Raw genomic sequence first — 19589 nt, 5'->3', positions numbered from 1 at the left:
ACAGTGGTGGGAAGTTGTGTGTGGAGGCTGAGGAGATAAGCGAGATACTAAATGAATACTTTTCGTCAGTATTCACTCAGGAAAAAGATAATGTTGTGGAGGAGAATGCTGAGACCCAGGCTATTAGAATAGATGGCATTGAGGTGCGTAGGGAAGAAGTGTTGGCAATTCTGGACAAGGTTAAAATAGATAAGTCCCCGGGGCCTGATGGGATTTATCCTAGGATTCTCTGGGAAGCCAGGGAAGAGATTGCTGAGCCTTTGGCTTTGATTTTTAGGTCATCATTGGCTACAGGAATAGTGCCAGAGGACTGGAGGATAGCAAATGTGGTCCCTTTGTTCAAGAAGGGGAGTAGAAATAACCCCGGTAACTATAGGCCGGTGAGCCTAACGTCTGTGGTGGGTAAAGTCTTGGAGAGGATTATAAAAGATACGATTTATAATCATCTAGATAGGAATAATATGATTAGGGATAGTCAGAATGGTTTTGTGAAGGGTAGGTCATGCCTCACAAACCTTATCGAGTTCTTTGAGAAGGTGACTGAACAGGTAGACGAGGGTAGAGCAGTTGATGTGGTGTATATGGATTTCAGTAAAGCGTTTGGGGCCTCAGGGTAGCATGGTGGTTAGCATCAATGCTTCACAGCTCCAGGGTCCCAGGTTCGATTCCCGGCTGGGTCACTGTCTGTGTGGAGTCTGCACGTCCTCCCCGTGTGTGCGTGGGTTTCCTCCGGGTGCTCCGGTTTCCTCCCACAGTCCAAAGTCCAGAGATGTGCGGGTTAGGTGGATTGGCCATGCTAAATTGCCCGTAGTGTAAGGTGAATGGGGGGATTGTTGGGTTACGGGTATACGGGTTACGTGGGTTTAAGTAGGGTGATCATTGCTCGGCACAACATCGAGGGCCGAAGGGCCTGGCTGTGCTGTACTGTTCTATGTTCTATGTTTGATAAGGTTCCCCACGGTCGGCTATTGCAGAAAATACGGAGGCTGGGGATTGAGGGTGATTTAGAGATGTGGATCAGAAATTGGCTAGTTGAAAGAAGACAGAGAGTGGTAGTTGATGGTAAATGTTCAGAATGGAGTTCAGTTACGAGTGGCGTACCACAAGGATCTGTTCTGGGGCCGTTGCTGTTTGTCATTTTTATAAATGACCTAGAGGAGGGCGCAGAAGGATGGGTGAGTAAATTTGCAGACGACACTAAAGTCGGTGGAGTTGTAGACAGTGCGGAAGGATGTTGCAGGTTACAGAGGGACATAGATAAGCTGCAGAGCTGGGCTGAGAGGTGGCAAATGGAGTTTAATGTGGAGAAGTGTGAGGTGATTCACTTTGGAAAGAATAACAGGAATGCGGAATATTTGGCTAATGGTAAAATTCTTGGTAGTGTGGATGAGCAGAGGGATCTCGGTGTCCATGTACATAGATCCCTGAAAGTTTCCACCCAGGTTGATAGGGTTGTGAAGAAGGCCTATGGTGTGTTGGCCTTTATTGGTAGAGGGATTGAGTTCCGGAGCCATGAGGTCATGTTGCAGTTGTACAAAACTCTAGTACGGCCGCATTTGGAGTATTGCGTACAGTTCTGGTCGCCTCATTATAGGAAGGACGTGGAAGCTTTGGAACGGGTGCAGAGGAGATTTACCAGGATGTTGCCTGGTATGGAGGGAAAATCTTATGAGGAAAGGGTGATGGACTTGAGGTTGTTTTCGTTAGAGAGAAGAAGGTTAAGAGGTGACTTAATAGAGGCATACAAAATGATCAGAGGGTTAGATAGGGTGGACAGTGAGAGCCTTCTCCCGCGGATGGAGGTGGCTAGCACGAGGGGACATAGCCTTAAATTGAGGGGTAATAGATACAGGACAGAGGTCAGAGGTGGGTTTTTTACGCAAAGAGTGATGAGGCCGTGGAATGCCCTACCTGCAACAGTAGTGAACTCGCCAACATTGAGGGCATTTAAAAGTTTATTGGATAAGCATATGGATGATAAGGGCATAGTGTAGGTTAGATGGCCTTTAGTTTTTTTCCATGTCGGTGCAACATCGAGAGCCGAAGGGCCTGTACTGCGCTGTATCGTTCTATGTTCTATGTTCTAACCACTCGCTGTGTGAATCTGTCTCTCTCACTCTCAGACAGAACATTCCGGATCCTAACCACTCGCTGTGTGAATCTCTCTCACTCTCAGACAGAACATTCCGGATCCTAACCACTCGCTGTGTGAATCTGTCTCTCACTCTCAGACAGAACATTCCGGATCCTAACCACTCGCTGTGTGAATCTGTCTCTCTCTCAGACAGAACATTCCGGATCCTAACCACTCGCTGTGTGAATCTGTCTCACTCTCAGACAGAACATTCCGGATCCTAACCACTCGCTGTGTGAATCTGTCTCTCTCACTCTCAGACAGAACATTCCGAATCCTAACCACTCGCTGTGTGGAAAGTTTCTCCATGTCTCCATCGTTACTTTTTCCAATCATCTTAAATCTGTGTCCTCTGGTTCTAGATCCTTCCACCAATCATAGAATCCGTACAGTGAAGGAGGCCATTTGGCCCATCAAGTCAGCACCCTAGCTGGGCCATTCCTCCTCCTTGGACAGTAAGGGCAATTTATCATGGCCAATCCATCTACCCTGCACATCTTTGGACTATGGGAGGAAACCAGAAACTGGAACTTTGCTCACAAATCTGCTTGCGGCATTGAATCAAATGCCTTTTAAAAGCCTGCGTACACCACATCAACAATGTTACCCTCATCAATTCTCTCCATTACCTCTTCAAAAAACTCAAGCAAGTTAAAAAGTAACTTGTTTTTATGCAGCACTTTTAATGACCTCTCGACATCTTCAAAGTGCCTCAGCCAATGGAGAACATTTTTTTGGATTGTAAACACTGTTGGAATGTAGGAAGCTAATTTACGCACAGCAAGATCCCACAGACAGCAACGTGATAATAACCAGATCCTCTGTGTTTGTGATGCTGATTGAGGGGTGAATATTTCCCGGGACACCAGGGATAACTCGAAAATAAAAGAAAATTACTGCAGATGCTGGAGATCTGAAATAAAACAGAAAATGCTGGAAAAACGCAACAGGTTTGGCGACATCTGTGCAGAGGGAAACAGACAATATTTCGAGTCCATAAGACCAGAAGACATAGGAGCAGAATTAGGCCACTGCTCCGCCATTCAATCACGGCTGATATTTTTCTCGTCCCCATTCTCCTACCTTCTCCCCATAACCCCTGATCCCCTTATTAATCAAGAACTTATCTATCTCTGTTTTAAAGACACTCATGATTTGGCCTCCACAGCCTTCTGCGGCAAAGAGTTCCACAGATTCACCCCCCTCTGGCTGAAGAAACTCCTCCTCATCTCTGTTTTAAAGGATCATCCCTTTAGTCTGAGGTTGTGTCCTCTGCTTCTAGTTTTTCCTACAAGTGGAAACATCCTCTCCACGTCCACTCTATCCAGGCCTCGCAGTATCCTGCAAGTTTCAATAAAGATCCCCCCTCATCCTTCTAAACTCCAACGAGAAATCTTTGACAGAAAACACCGTCTTCAGGTGATGTCCCGGAGGACTGGAGAATAGCCAATGTTGTTCCTTTGTTTCAGAAGGGTAGCAAGGATAATCCAGGGAACTACAGGCCTGTGAGCCTTACATCAGTGGTCGGGAAATTACTGGAGAGAATTTTTCGAGACAGGATCTACTCCTATTTGGAAGCAAGTGGACGAATTTGCGAGAGGCAGCACGGCTTTATGAAGGGGAGGTCGTGTCTCACTAACTTGAGAGAGTTCTTCAAGGAGGTCATAAAGATGATTGATGCAGGTAGGGCAGTGGATGTTGTCTATATGGACTTCAGTAAGGCCTTTGACAAGATCCCTCATGGCAGACTGGTACAAAAGGTGAAGTCACACAGGATCAGGGGTAAGCTGGCAAGGTGGATACAGAACTGGCTAGGTCATAGAAGGCAGAGAGTAGCAATGGAAGGGTGCTTTTCTAATTGGAGGGCTGTGACTAGTGGTGTTCCGCAGGGATCAGTGCTGGGACCTATGCTGGTCGTAGTATATATAAATGATTTGGAGGAAAATGTAACTGGTCTGATTGGTAAGTTTGCAGACGACACAAAGGTTGGTGGCAGCGCCGGCTCTAGGGTTGCTGGCGCCCCGGGCAAGCTGAACTTCGGCGCCCTTGGGGGGGGGAGGGGGGGGGGGCCGGGGCCGGGGGGGGCGAGGGCGGGGCCGGGGGGGGCGGGGCCAGGGGGGGGGGGCGGGGGGGGGCGGGCCGAGGAGGGGCGGGGGGGGCGAGGCCGAGGGGGAGCGGACCCGAGGGGGGGCGGATCCGCGGACCCGAGGGGGGGCGCGGGGGGACGGACGCGGGGGGCGGACCCGAAGGGGGGGCGGACCCGAAGGGGGGGCGGACCCGAAGGCGCGGGGGGGCGGACCCGAGGGGGGGGGGCGGACGCGGGGGGCGGACCCGAAGGCGGGGCGGGGGGGCGGACCCGAGGGCGGGGCGGGGGGGCGGACCCGAGGGCGGGGCGGGGGGGCGGACCCGAGAGGGGGGCGGACACGCGGGGGGGGCGGACGCGGGGGGGCGGACCCGAGGGCGGGGCGGGGCGGGGGGGCGGACCCGAGGGCGGGGCGGGGGGGCGGACCCGAGGGCGGGGCGGGGGGGCGGACCCGAGAGGGGGGCGGACACGCGGGGGGGCGGACGCGGGGGGGCGGACCCGAGGGCGGGGCGGAGTGGGGGGGCAGACCCGAGGGCGGGGCGGGGGGGCGGACCCGAGGGCGGGGCGGGGGGGCGGACCCGAGGGCGGGGCGGGGGGGCGGACCCGAGGGCGGGGGGGACTGAGCGGGGGGGGCGGACCGAGCCGGGGGGCCACCCTGGGGGCGGGCGGCCACCGCGCATGCGCTGGTTGGCACCGGCCCAACTGCGCATGCGCGGGACCCGAGTCTCTGGCGCCCCCGAGCACATGGCGCCCCGGGCAGTCGCCCGAGTTGCCGGTGCCTTGAGCCGGCCCTGGTTGGTGGAATTGCGGATAGCGATATGGACTGTCAGAGGATACAGCAGGATTTAGATCGTATGGAGACTTGGGCGGAGAGATGGCAGATGGAGTTTAATCCGGACAAATGTGAGGTAATGCATTTTGGAAGGTCTAATGCAGGTAGGGAATATACAGTGAATGGTAGAACCCTCAAGAGTATTGAAAGTCAGAGATTTTAGTTTAGACGGGCAGCATGGTCAGCGCAGGCTTGGAGGGCCGAAGGGCCTGTTCCTGTGCTGTACTTTTCTTTGTTCTTTGAGAACAGACCCAAATTCTGGGCTTTTCACAGTAACTTCATTGAAGCCTACTTGTGACAATAAGCGATTATTATTATTATTAAACTCAAACGAGTACAGACCCAGAGTCCTCAACCGTTCCTCATACGACAAGCTCTTCATTCCAGGGATCATTCTTGTGAACCTCCTCTGGACCCTTTCCAAGGCCCAGCACATCCTTCCTTAGATACGGGGCCCAAAACTGCTCACAATACTCCAAATGGGGTCTGACCAGAGCCTTATACAGCCTCAGAAGTACATCCCTGGCCTTGTATTCTAGCCCTCTTGACATAAATGCTAACATTGCATTTGCCTTCCTAATTGCCGACTGAACCTGCACTTTAACCTTAAGAGAATCGTGAACAAGGACTCCCAAGTCTCTTTTTGCTTTCTGAAACATCTCCCCATTTAGAAAATAGTCAATGTTTAAATTCCTCCTTCCAAAGTGCATAACTGCACACTTTTCCACATTGTATTCCATCTGCCACTTCATTGCCCGCTCTCCTAGCCTGTCCAAGTCCTTCTGCAGCCCCCCTTGCTTCCCCAATACTACCTGTCCCTCCACAGATCTTTGTATCATCTACAAACTTAAGAGTCCAGATGACTCTTCTTCTGAGCTAAGGAGAGGGAGAAAAGTAATGGACTTTATAGTCAGGCAATGAGTTCCAGATTCCCAACGTCCTAGGGGTGAAAAGGTTTTTCCTGAAATCTCCTCTCTCTCCTGTCCCTTATGAAATCTATGCCCTTGGTTATTGACCCCTGTACTAAGGGGGAAAGTTCCATCCTATCCACCCTACCTGTGTCCCTCAGTACTCGAGCTGTGGCCTAATGAGCATTTTATGCAGCTCCATCTTGACCACCTTTTTAATCCTTTTTTGGTCCAACAGGCCCTCCTGCCCCACACAAGGCCACCTGTCACTTGTTCTAAAGTTTAGCATTCACAGAGCGCTGACCCTTGTTCCGCTACCTTAGCTTTATGCCACTATCAACACCCCCTTTAGTCTTTAACACTATCATTAACACTCCCTTTGTCATGCTTCTAGTTCCCACCTATCTCTGCCCTACTCTGCTCCAGCCCCTCTTAAACAGTATAACGTCCATCATTTTTCTCCCTTGTCAACTCTGAAGAAGTAAAATGGACTTGAAAGGTTACATTTCTCTGTCCACGCATTCTGTCAGACCAGAGGCTTTTTGAGTATTTTCTGTTTTAAACCAGGGATAACTCACCTGCTTTTGGTTTAACATCCCTCCTGAAAGACAGTGCAGTGCTCCCTCAGTACTGCACTGCAATATCAGCCTTGACTTGTGTGTTTATGTCCTGACGTGGACCTTGAACCCAGAACTTTGTGATTCAGAGGTGTGTCCAACTGAGCCACAGCTGATACGAGTTAGTCAATGTGACTTGTGTTAACAAGTGAACACTGATTCACTTAGTTGATCCCTATTTGCCCAGGTGGCTATTCATTCTGTCCTGAATTATCGTTTCTCTGCTTCCCCACCGAGGTTAGGTTGACAGGTTTGTCGTTGCTGTACTTTTGTAGTAATTTGAACTTTGAATTTTTAAATTCTCATCCTTCTCTTCAAATCCTCCCCCACGGCTTCTCCCTACAACGTCCTCCAGTCCTCCAACCCCCCCCCCCCCGGAGATAGGTGTTCTTTCGTTTCTACCCAATCAGTGAGATTAGCCGGGATTTCCTCACCGCGCACTGTGCTGTGACGCAGCCGTTGCTGAAGTGAGTGATATTTGTCCCTGAGAGGCACCCTCACATCTTCCACGTCGGGAAAAGCCCTCACCAGGATTTCAGCGACCTAAGCAAACAGGGAAAAGGGCAGAGGTCAGGCAGAAAGGAGTGTTCTGCAAAACATCCCATCATAATACAGCACTGATACCCCCACGGGCCTGAGGTGATGGTGAGCTGCCGCCTTGAACTGCTGTAGTCTATGTGGTGTAGGTACACTCATGGTGCTGTTAGGAAGGGAGTTCCAGGATGTTGCCCCAGCGACAGTGAAGGAACGGCCGATATATTTCCCAGTCAGGGTGGTGAGTGACTTGGAGGGGAACCTCCAGGTGGTGGGGATCCCAGGTATCTGCTGCTCTTGTCCGACCTGGGGTAAAGGTTGCGGGTTTAGAAGATGGCGTCAAAGTAGCTTTGGCAAGTTGCGGCAGTGCATCTTATAGATGGTACACGCAACTGTTACCGTGCGTTGGTGATGTGGGGAAGGAATGTTTGAGGCAGGCGTCTCCTCTAAGTGGGCTGTTTTCTACTCAAGTGTTGGAGCTGCACTCATCCAGGCAAGTGGAAAGTATTTCATTACACTCCTGATTTGTGCCGTGTAGATGGTGGACAGGCTTTGGGGGGGGCCAGGAGGTGAGTTACTCACCGTAGGATTCCTAGCCTTTGACCTGCCCTGGTAGCCACAGTATTAATATGAAAAATGAAATGAAATGAAAATCGCTTATTGTCACGAGTAGGCTTCAATGAAGTTACTGTGAAAAACCCCTAGTCGCCACATTCCGGCACCTGTCCGGGGAGGCTGGTACGGGAATCGAACCGTGCTGCTGGCCTGCCTTGGTCTGCTTTCAAAGCCAGCGATTTAGCCTAGTGAGCTAAACCAGCCCCTAATATGGCTAGTCCAGTTCAGTTTCTGATCAATGGTAACCCCCAGGATGTTGACTGTGGGGGATTCAGTGATGGTAATGCTATTGAATGTCAAGGGGTGATGATTAGATCCTCTCTTGTAGGAGATGGTCATTGCCTGGCACTTGTGTGGTGTGAATGTAACTTGCCCCTTGTCTGGATATTGTCCAGGTCTTGCTGCATTTGGACAGGGACTGCTTCAGTGTCTGAGGAGTCACGAATGGTGCTGAACATTCTGACCTGATATCGGGCGGGGGAGGGAAGGTCATTGATGAAGCAGCTGAAGATGGTTGGGCCAAGGACGCTACCCTGAGGAACTCCTGAGGCTATATCCTGGCCTCTCTGCCCTCCCCCAGGGGTCTTCCTGTCTCGGCCCTTTCCTCATGGCCCACAGTAAATACATCACATTTTGCTTGGATACGTGCTCCTACCTTTCTGATTGGAGGCAGCTCACTAACCAAGCTGAGGATGATGTCCTGTAAGAGCTCCTCCACATTCATGAACCGAGCAAAGGGCAGCATTCGACAGGCCCAGCACAGGGAATTCAGGCAATGGTCAATCACAGCAGCATCATACTCAGCTGTCGTTTCGTAGTCCTGAAAACACAGCAAACTCAGCAATGTGGTTGACGTCAGTAACTAGTCCATTCTCTGGACAGTAATAATTAACTAGGTTTACCATCTTACATAAAGGAAACTTTGTCACTTGTTCCTCTTCTTTCCTAAAATGTTAGAAACCCTCCTCTTTTCCTCATGCTGTGAGCTTGCTGGCAGGATCAGCATTTATTACCCATCCCTAATTAACGGACCAGATCCCCAGCAACTCGCAATCCAGCTGTGACCAGATCCCCACTCCCAATCCAGCTGTGACCAGATCCCCAGCAACTCGCAATCCAGCTGTGACCAGATCCCCAACAACTCACAATCCAGCTGTGACCAGATCCCCAGCAACTCGCAATCCAGCTGTGACCAGATCCCCACTCCCAATCCAGCTGTGACCAGATCCCCAACTCACAATCCAGCTGTGACCAGATCCCCAGCAACTCGCAATCCAGCTGTGACCAGATCCCCACTCCCAATCCACCTGTGAATAGGTCCCCAGCAACTTGCAATCCAGCTGTGACCAGATCACCAGCAACTCGCAATCCAGCGGTGACCAGATCTCCAGCAACTCCCAATCCAGCTGTGACCAGATCCCCAGCAACTCACAATCCAGCTGTGACCAGATCACCAGCAACTCGCAATCCAGCGGTGACCAGATCTCCAGCAACTCCCAATCCAGCTGTGACCAGATCCCCAACAACTCGCAATCCAGCTGTGACCAGATCCCCAACAACTCACAATCCAGCTGTGACCAGATCCCCACTCGCAATCCAGCTGTGACCAGATCCCCACTCGCAATCCAGCTGTGACCAGATCCCCACTCGCAATCCAGCTGTGACCAGATCCCCAGCAACTCACAATCCAGCTGTGACCAGATCCCCACTCGCAATCCAGCTGTGACCAGATCCCCACTCGCAATCCAGCTGTGACCAGATCCCCAGCAACTCACAATCCAGCTGTGACCAGATCCCCACTCGCAATCCAGTTGTGACCAGATCCCCACTCACAATCCAGCTGTGACCAGATCCCCAACAACTCGCAATCCAGCTGTGACCAGATCCCCAGCAACTTGCAATCCAGCTGTGACCAGATCCCCAACAACTCGCAATCCAGCTGTGACCAGATCCCCAACAACTCGCAATCCAGCTGTGACCAGATCCCCAACAACTCGCAATCCAGCTGTGACCAGATCCCCACTCCCAATCCAGCTGTGACCAGATCCCCAACAACTTGCAATCCAGCTGTGACCAGATCCCCAACAACTCGCAATCCAGCTGTGACCAGATCCCCAACAACTCACAATCCAGCTGTGACCAGATCCCCACTCGCAATCCAGCCGTGACCAGATCCCCACTCGCAATCCAGCTGTGACCAGATCCCCACTCGCAATCCAGCTGTGACCAGATCCCCACTCGCAATCCAGCTGTGACCAGATCCCCACTCGCAATCCAGCTGTGACCAGATCTCCACTCGCAATCCAGCTGTGACCAGATCCCCACTCGCAATCCAGCTGTGATCAGATCCCCACTCCCAATCCAGCTGTGCCGGATGTGTGTCACTGGCTGGGCCAGCATTTATTGCCCATCCCTAATTGCCCTGGAGGTGGTGGTGGTGAGCTGGGATCTTCAACTGTTGAAGTCCATGTGGTGTAGGTATACCCACTGTGCTGTTAGGGAGGGAGTTCCAGGATGTTGTCCCAGACACAGTGAAGGAACGGCAATATATTTCCCAGTTAGGGTGGTGAGTGACTGAATGTGTTACTGGCCAGGGTTTGGAAAACTGCAAAGTATATTATGGAGTTCACCTGACCTAAAACTGTTTATTGAATTTGGTTACTATGAGCACAAGAGCCTGACTATCAGGTGTTATTCAACAGAGGTCTTAGGTGCTTTTAATCAAAAACAAAGTTTATTCTACGAATGTAGTTAACATTTTTATATAAACACACACAGCAAGAATTTTTATCAATTACAAACATAACGACTCCCCACAGCTACAGTAATCTATGTATAACCCTGAATGAATTCCCCCTTAACTGTTCCAATTCAATAACAAAATCCAAGTAAAACCTTTTCAAAGGCGTAGCCCAGCACACGGCATTCTCACTGGTATAAGACTGTTATGGATATTCTGTTCCCCTTTTCAAACAGCAGTTTTGAATTCCTTCCAGAAAGCAATTATCTTCCAGACAGCAATTATCTCTTTTAAATTAGCAAGCCGTCTGGAAACAGCTTTGAAACTGAAGATAGAAAAACTCTTCTGTGCAGTTCAAATCCCAAAGTGAAAGTAAAACAAACTCACAGAGCCACAGCCCAACTCCACCCACACAATGACATCATCACCCAAAGTGGGCGGTGATCCAGTGGGGGCAGAGCAGGATGGTGATCCAGTGGGGGCAGAGCAGGATGGTGATCCAGTGGGGACAGAGCAGGACAGTGATCCAGTGGGGACAGAGCAGGATGGTGATCCAGTGGGGACAGAGCAGGGTGGTGATCCAGTGGGGACAGAGCAGGACAGTGATCTAGTGGGGACAGAGCAGGACAGTGATCCAGTGCACAGAGCAGGACGGTGATCCAGTGGGGACAGAGCAGGATGGTGATCCAGTGGGGACAGATCAGGACAGTGATCCAGTGGGGACAGAGCAGGATGGTAACCCAGTGTGGACAGAGGAGGACAGTGATCCAGTGGGGACAGAGCAGGATGGTGATCCAGTGGGGGCAGAGCAGGACGGTGATCCAGTGTGGACAGAGCAGGACGGTGATCCAGCGGGAACAGAGCAGGACAGTGATCCAGTGGGGACAGAGCAGGATGGTGATCCAGTGGGGACAGAGCAGGGCGGTGATCCAATGGGGACAGAGCAGTATGGTGATCCAGTGGGGACAGAGCATGACAATGATCCAGTAGGGACAGAGCAGGATGGTGATCCAGTGCGGACAGAGCAGGATGGTGATCCAGTGGGGACATAGCAGGGCAGTGATCCAGTGGGGACAGAGCAGGATGGTGATCCAGTGGGGACAGCGCAGGGCAGTGATCCAGTGGGGATGGAGCAGGATGGTGATCCAGTGGGGACATAGCAGGGTGGTGATCCAGTGGGGATGGAGCAGGGCGTTGATCCAGTGGGGACAGCGCAGGGCAGTGATCCAGTGGGACAGAGCCGGGTGGTGATCTAGTGGGGATGGAGCAGGACGGTAATCCAGTGGGGACAGAGCAGGGTAGTGATCTAGTGGGGACAGAGCAGGACAGTGATCCAGTGGGGATGGAGCAGGGTGGTGATCCAGTGGGGACATAGCAGGGCAGTAATCCAGTGGGGATGGAGCAGGACGGTGATCCAGTGGGACAGAGCCGGGCGGTGATCCAGTGGGGACAGAGCAGGACGGTGATCCAGTGGGACAGAGCAGGGCGGTGATCCAGTGGGAACAGAGCAGGGTGGTGATCCAGTGGGGAAGGAACAGGGCAGTGATCTAGTGGGGACAGGGCAGGACAGTGATCCAGTGGGGACAGAGCAGCGTACTGATCCAGTGGGGATGGAGCAGGGCAGTGATCCAGTGAGGATGGAGCCGGGCGGTGATCCAGTGGGACAGAGCAGGGTGGTGATCCAGTGGGGACAGAGCAGGGAGGTGATCCAGTGGGGACAGAGAGGGTGGTGATCCAATGGGACGGAGTAGGGTGGTGATCCAGTGGGACAGAGCAGGGCAGTGATCCAGTGGGGACAGAACAGGGCAGTGATCTAGTGGGACAGAGCATGGCAGTGATCCAGTTGGACAGAGCAGGGTGGTGATCCAGTGGGGACAGAGCAGGGTGCAGAATGAGTACCTGGGAGGTTCTGCTGTTGTCTCGGGCTGTTTGGTATTTGCGACAGCTCTCACTCAGTCGGTCTCGGATATGGAACATCCAGCACAATCCACAGAGATCCCGGAAGGAGCCTGTCAGGAAAGGAGATGATAGATATTACACCGGCAGCCTCCAGCCAGCTCTGTGACAGTTCATACAGCTCTATTACACCGGCTGCCCCCAGCCAGCTCTGTGACAGTTCATACAGCTCTATTACACTGGCAGCCTCCAGCCAGCTCTGTGACAGTTCATACAACTCTATTACACTGGCAGCCTCCAGCCAGCTCTGTGACAGTTCATACAGCTCTATTACACTGGCAGCCTCCAGCCAGCTCTGTGACAGTTCATACAGGTCTATTACACTGGCAGCCTCCAGCCAGCTCTGTGACAGTTCAGACAGCTCTATTACACCAGCAGCCTCCAGCCAGCTCTGTGACAGTTCATACAACTCTATTACACTGGCAGCCTCCAGCCAGCTCTGTGACAGTTCATACAGCTCTATTACACTGGCAGCCTCCAGCCAGCTCTGTGACAGTTCATACAGGTCTATTACACTGGCAGCCTCCAGCCAGCTCTGTGACAGTTCATACAGCTCTATTACACCGGCAGCCTCCAGCCAGCTCTGTGACAGTTCATACAGCTCTATTACACTGGCAGCCTCCAGCCAGCTTTGTGACAGTTCATACAGCTCTATTACACCGGCTGCCCCCAGCCAGCTCTGTGACAGTTCATACAGCTCTATTACACTGGCAGCCTCCAGCCAGCTCTGTGACAGTTCATACAGCTCTATTACACCGGCAGCCTCCAGCCAGCTCTGTGACAGTTCATACAGCTCTATTACACCGGCTGCCTCCAGCCAGCTCTGTGACAGTTCATACAGCTCTATTACACTGGCAGCCTCCAGCCAGCTTTGTGACAGTTCATACAGCTCTATTACACCGGCTGCCTCCAGCCAGCTCTGACAGTTCACACAGCTCTATTACACTGGCAGCCTCCAGCCATCTCTGTGACAGTTCATACAGCTCTATTACACTGGCAGCCTCCAGCCAGCTCTGTGACAGTTCATACAGCTCTATTACACTGGCAGCCTCCAGCCAGCTCTGTGACAGTTCATACAGCTCTATTACACCTGCTGCCCCCAGCCAGCTCTGTGACAGTTCATACAGCTCTATTACACCTGCTGCCCCCAGCCAGCTCTGACAGTTCACACAGCTCGAAACAAATCAAATGTTCCTCTTAATATTCCCCAGCTGTTCCAGACTGGGGTGTGAGGGTGACGAGAGGTTAGCTGCTTACACTCTCTCCCTTCTTGTGCTACATTGCATTTCCCAGGCAGTCTCCCTGTCCACTATCCCATCTCCTCCTCTCCTGCACCTTCTTTAACTGGGAGGTTTTTCCCTGATTACTTCAGTCTTTCCCTACACAACTGCTCTCCAACCCCTTTCTGGTGATCATCATTCTGCTGCCTGTGACTGGGAGCTTGTACAACAGAAGCACTGACACTGTGCACTCATTACCAGTTCTCATTCCAAGTCCACCAGTTACAGGGCGGGCACAGTGGGCTTGTTGGGTTAAATACCCTCCTCCTGCTCTGTAACCGTTTTATGATTCTCTTTGTTTCTCTTCTCTTCCAGTCAGAACGGTACAGAAGGATGCCTTTCTGCCCATCAAGTCCATACTGACTCTGCAATAATCCAATCAGTTCTATTCCCTCTATAATAGGGGCTGGTTTAGCTCACTGGGCTAAATCGCTGGCTTTTAAAGCAGACCAAGCAGGCCAGCAGCACGGTTCGATTCCCGTACCAGCCTCCCCGGACAGGTGCCGGAATGTGGCGACTAGGGGCTTTTCACAGTAACTTCATTGAAGCCTACTCGTGACAATAAGCGATTTTCAATTTTCAATTTCAATATAAACAGAAAATGCAGGACATAGTCAGCGGATCTGGCAGCATCTGCAGAGAAAGAAACAGAGTTAACATTTCGAGCCCACAGAATCTCTACAGTGCAGAAGGAGCCCATTCGGCCCGTAAACCCATTTTATAAACAATAAATGAACAGGATGTGGGTGTCGCAGGTTAGGCCAGCATTTATTGCCCAAGGTCTGTTTAGCACAGCTGTGAGAGACACCAAGGAGACGACGAGAGGCTCAAACAAATTTACTCACCGACTACCCTGACAGAGATGGCATCAGATATTCCATCACCCCCGGCTCCTGGTGTGAAGAAGCTGGCCCGAGCTTTACAGTAACGCAGCAGTGAGTTAGGGAATGGAGCGAGCGCAGGGACAGCAGCCTTCAATCTGATCTAAATAACAAATCAATATATCAGCCAGGGAGCTGCTGACATACCAAATATACAAAGCATCGGATCATCTCACAGCTCTTTCCAGCTGTGGACGTGTAGCCGGGAAATCCGAAAGTAACTCTGCTAAACCCGATCCTCAAACCAATCCCTCACACCCCAGTTAAACCTCTCCACATCCTAACGTAACTCTGCTAAACCCGACCCTCAAACCAATCCCTCACACCCCAGTTACACCTCTCCACATCCTAACGTAACTCTGCTAAACCCGACCCTCAAACCAATCCCTCACACCCCAGTTACACCTCTCCACATCCTAACGTAACTCTGCTAAACCCGACCCTCAAACCAATCCCTCACACCCCAGTTACACCTCTCCACATCCTAACGTAACTCTGCTAAACCCGACCCTCAAACCAATCCCTCACACCCCAGTTACACCTCTCCACATCCTAACGTAACTCTGCTAAACCCGACCCTCAAACCAATCCCTCACACCCCAGTTACACCTCTCCACATCCTAACGTAACTCTGCTAAACCCGACCCTCAAACTAATCCCTCACACCCCAGTTACACCTCTCCACATCCTAACGTAACTCTGCTAAACCCGACCCTCAAACCAATCCCTCACACCCCAGTTACACCTCTCCACATCCTAACGTAACTCTGCTAAACCCGACCCTCAAACCAATCCCTCACACCCCAGTTAACATCGAACACTTGCAGATTATTGGCTTACCGAGAACTAAGGAATATCACGGTGAGAATAGTTCCCAAGTAAAGGATAATCGAGTGGCAGAATTAGGTGCGGGGGAAAGAAATCAAACTTTAATATAAGGTGGAATGAAGTAGCAGAGAAACAAAATGGATGGAGTGAGAAGGTGGGTGGTAGCTGGGAGAGATTTCAAGATATATGAAGGAAGGGCTCAAGGGTATGAAGAGAGCGCGGGGTCGAGTATGTGGAGAGAGGGCGGGGTGGAGGATGTGGAGAGAGGGCGGGGTGGAGGATCTGGAGAGAGGGCGGGGTGGAGGATCTGGAGAGAGGGCGGGGTGGAGGATCTGGAGGGCGGGGTGGAGGATGTGGAGAGAGGGCGGGGTGGAGGATCTGGAGGGCGGGGTGGAGGATGTGGAGAGAGGGCGGGGTGGAGGATCTGGAGAGAGGGCGGGGTGGAGGATCTGGAGAGAGGGCGGGGTGGAGGATGTGGAGAGAGGGCGGGGTGGAGGATGTGGAGAGAGGGCGGGGTGGAGGATCTGGAGAGAGGGCGGGGTGGAGGATCTGGAGAGAGGGCGGGGTGGAGGATCTGGAGGGCGGGGTGGAGGATGTGGAGAGAGGGCGGGGTGGAGGATCTGGAGGGCGGGGTGGAGGATGTGGAGAGAGGGCGGGGTGGAGGATCTGGAGAGAGGGCGGGGTGGAGGATCTGGAGAGAGGGCGGGGTGGAGGATGTGGAGAGAGGGCGGGGTGGAGGATCTGGAGAGAGGGCGGGGTGGAGGATGTGGAGAGAGGGCGGGGTGGAGGATGTGGAGAGAGGGCGGGGTGGAGGATCTGGAGAGAGGGCGGGGTGGAGGATCTGGAGAGAGGGCGGGGTGGAGGATCTGGAGGGCGGGGTGGAGGATGTGGAGAGAGGGTGGGGTGGAGGATGTGGAGAGAGGGCGGGGTGGAGGATGCGGAGAGAGGGCGGGGTGGAGGATGTGGAGAGAGGGCGGGGTGGAGGATGTGGCGAGAGGGCGGGGTGGAGGATGTGGAGAGAGGGCGGGGTGGAGGATGTGGCGAGAGGGCGGGGTGGAGGATGTGGAGAGAGGGCGGGGTGGAGGATGTGGCGAGAGGGCGGGGTGGAGGATCTGGAGAGAGGGCGGGGTGGAGGATCTGGAGAGAGGGCGGGGTCGAGGATCTGGAGAGAGGGCGGGGTGGAGGATCTGGAGAGAGGGCGGGGTGGAGGATCTGGAGAGAGGGTGGGGTCGAGGACGGGTGATCCGGAGAGGACGGGGTCGAGGATCCAAATGGTGGGCGGGGTGAAGGATATGAAAAGAGTGCGGGGCCAATGATATTGTGGACTGGGTGCTGTGCAATGAGAAAGGATTAGTCGGCAATCTAGTTGTGAGAGAGCCCTTGGGGAAGAGTGATCATAATATGGTAGAATTCTTTACCAAGGTGAATAGTGAGGTAGTTGATTCTGAGACCAAGGTCCTGAATCCCAACATAGGTAACTATGATGGTATGAGGCACGGTAGCACAGTGGTTTGCACTGCTGCCTCACAGCGCCAGGGTCCCAGGTTCAATTCCAGCCTCGGGTCACTATCTGTGCGCAGTCTGCACATTCTCCCCGTATCAGCATGGGTTTCATAAGAACATAAGAACTAGGAGCAGGCGTAGGCCATCTGGCCCCTCGAGCCTGCTCCGCCATTCAATGAGATCATGGCTGATCTTTTGTGGACTCAGCTCCACTTTCCAGCTCGAACACCATAACTCTTAATTCTTCAAAAAACTATCTATCTTTACCTTAAAAAACATGTAATGAAGGAGCCTCAACTGCTTCACTGGGCAAGGAATTCCATAGATTCACAACCCTTTGGGTGAAGAAGTTCCTCCTAAACTCAGCCCTAAATCTACTTCCCCTTATTTTGAGGCTATGTCCCCTAGTTCTGCTGTCACCCGCCAGTGGAAACAACCTGCCCGCATCTATCCTATCTATTCCCTTCATAATTTTAAATGTTTCTATAAGATCCCCCCTCATCCTTCTAAATTCCAACGAGTACAGTCCCAGTATACTCAACCTCTCCTCATAATCCAACCCCTTCAGCTCTGGGATTAACCTAGTGAATCTCCTCTACACACCCTCCAGTGCCAGTATGTCCTTTCTCAAGTAAGGAGACCAAAACTGAACACAATACTCCAGGTGTGGCCTCACTAACACACCTTATACAATTGCAACATAACCTCCCTAGTCTTAAACTCCATCCCTCTAGCAATGAAGGACAAAATTCCATTTGCCGCCTTAATCACCTGTTGCACCTGTAAACCAACTTTCTGTGACTCATTCACTAGCACACCCAGGTCTCTCTGCACAGCGGCATGCTTTAATATTTTATTGTTTAAATAATAATCCCGTTTGCTGTTATTCCTACCAAAATGGATAACCTCACATTTGTCAACATTGTATTCCATCTGCCAGACCCTAGCCCATTCACTTAACCTATCCAAATCCCTCTGCAGACTTCCAGTATCCTCTGCACTTTTCGCTTTACCACTCATCTTAGTGTCATCTGCAAACTTGGACACATTGCCCTTGGTCCCCAACTCCAAATCATCTATGTAAATTGTGAACAATTGTGGGCCCAACACGGATCCCTGAGGGACACCACTAGCTACTGATTGCCAACCAGAGAAACACCCATTAATCCCCACTCTTTGCTTTCTATTAATTAACCAATCCTCTATCCATGCTACTACTTTACCCTTAATGCCATGCATCTTTATCTTATGCAGCAACCTTTTGTGTGGCACCTTGTCAAAGGCTTTCTGGAAATCCACATATACCACATCCATTGGCTCCCCGTTATCTACTACACTGGTAATGTCCTCAAAAAATTCCACTAAATTAGTTAGGCACGACCTGCCCTTTATGAACCCATGCTGCGTCTGCCCAATGGGACAATTTCTATCCAGATGCCTCGCTATTTCTTCCTTGATGATAGATTCCAGCATCTTCCCTACTACCGAAGTTAAGCTCACTGGCCTATAATTTCCTGCTCTCTGCCTACCTCCTTTTTTAAACAGTGGTGTCATGTTTGCTAATTTCCAATCCACCGGGACCACCCCAGAGTCTAGTGAATCTCGGTAAATTATCACTAGTGCATCTGCAATTTCCCTAGCCATCTCTTTTAGCACTCTGGGATGCATTCCATCAGGGCCAGGAGACTTGTCTACCTTTAGCCCCATTAGCTTGCCCATCACTACCTCCTTAGTGATAACAATCCTCCGGTTTCCTCCCACAGTCCAAAGATGTGCAGGTTAGGTGGATACGCCATGGTAAAATTGTCCCTTAGAGCTCAAAGATTAAATGGGATGACAAGTTTACGGTGCCTCAGTCAGGTTCTCTTTCACAGGATCGGTGCAGAAGCGATGGGCTGAATGGCCTCCTTCTGCCCTGTAAGGATTCTATGATTCTATGACAGACTGGGAAACATTACAGAAAGGAAGGACAGTGGACAGGTAATGGCAGCATTTAAGGGATGTATAGGTGAACTCCAAACGTTGTTTATTCCTATTTGGTGCAAGAGTAGACAGGGAACTGTGGCCAAACCATGGCTGACAAGGGAAATTACAGATAGTATTCGATCCACAGCAGAGGCCTACAGATTAGCAAGAAAAAGCCATAGACCTGAGGATTGGGAACAGTTTAAGATTCAGCAAAGGCGAACCAAGGGAATGATTAAGGGGAAAATACAATTTGAAAGTAAACTCGCAGGGAACAGAAAAACTGACTGTGAAACTTCAATAGGTATGCAAAAATAGAATAAGATTTTAAAAACTCATTTAGGCCCCTTACAGTCAGAAACGGGGGAATTCATAACCGGGAACAAAGAAATGGCTGAGGAACTAAATCCGTACTTTGCTTCTGTCTTCACAGAGGGAGACATGAATAATATCCCGGAAATTCTGAGAAGCACAGGTTTTAGTGAAGAGCTGAAGGAAGTTAGTAAAGAAATTAGGGAAATTACTGGGATTTGTTATAACCTGCACTATGGATCCCATAGGGGTAAACCTTTTAGGACTGAGGGGAGGAGAAATTTCTTCACCCAGAGAGCGGGGAATCTGGGGAATTCACTCCCACAGAAAGTAGTTGAGGCCGAAATGTGTAATTTCAGGAAGGAATTAGATACAGCTCTTGGGGCTAAAGGGATTGAGGG

The 19589-nt window shown here is 51.5% G+C and overlaps 1 protein-coding gene across 1 annotated transcript in view; it reads right to left on the bottom strand.

The window, feature by feature from the left end:
• Positions 1-19589, bottom strand: part of cplane1 (ciliogenesis and planar polarity effector 1) — a 288296-nt gene that overhangs the window by 158860 nt on the left and 109847 nt on the right. The window contains exons 20-23 of the mRNA XM_038803925.1: positions 14545-14683; positions 12363-12472; positions 8379-8543; positions 7009-7117 (exon numbers count right to left, since the gene is read on the bottom strand). Coding sequence (XP_038659853.1) covers positions 7009-7117; positions 8379-8543; positions 12363-12472; positions 14545-14683 — 523 coding nt within the window. The remainder of the gene's footprint in view (positions 1-7008; positions 7118-8378; positions 8544-12362; positions 12473-14544; positions 14684-19589) is intronic.

The sequence above is a fragment of the Scyliorhinus canicula genome, chromosome 8 (assembly GCF_902713615.1).
Source record: "Scyliorhinus canicula chromosome 8, sScyCan1.1, whole genome shotgun sequence".
NCBI lineage: Eukaryota > Metazoa > Chordata > Chondrichthyes > Carcharhiniformes > Scyliorhinidae > Scyliorhinus > Scyliorhinus canicula.
This window is presented reverse-complemented; position numbering and strand designations above follow the sequence as displayed.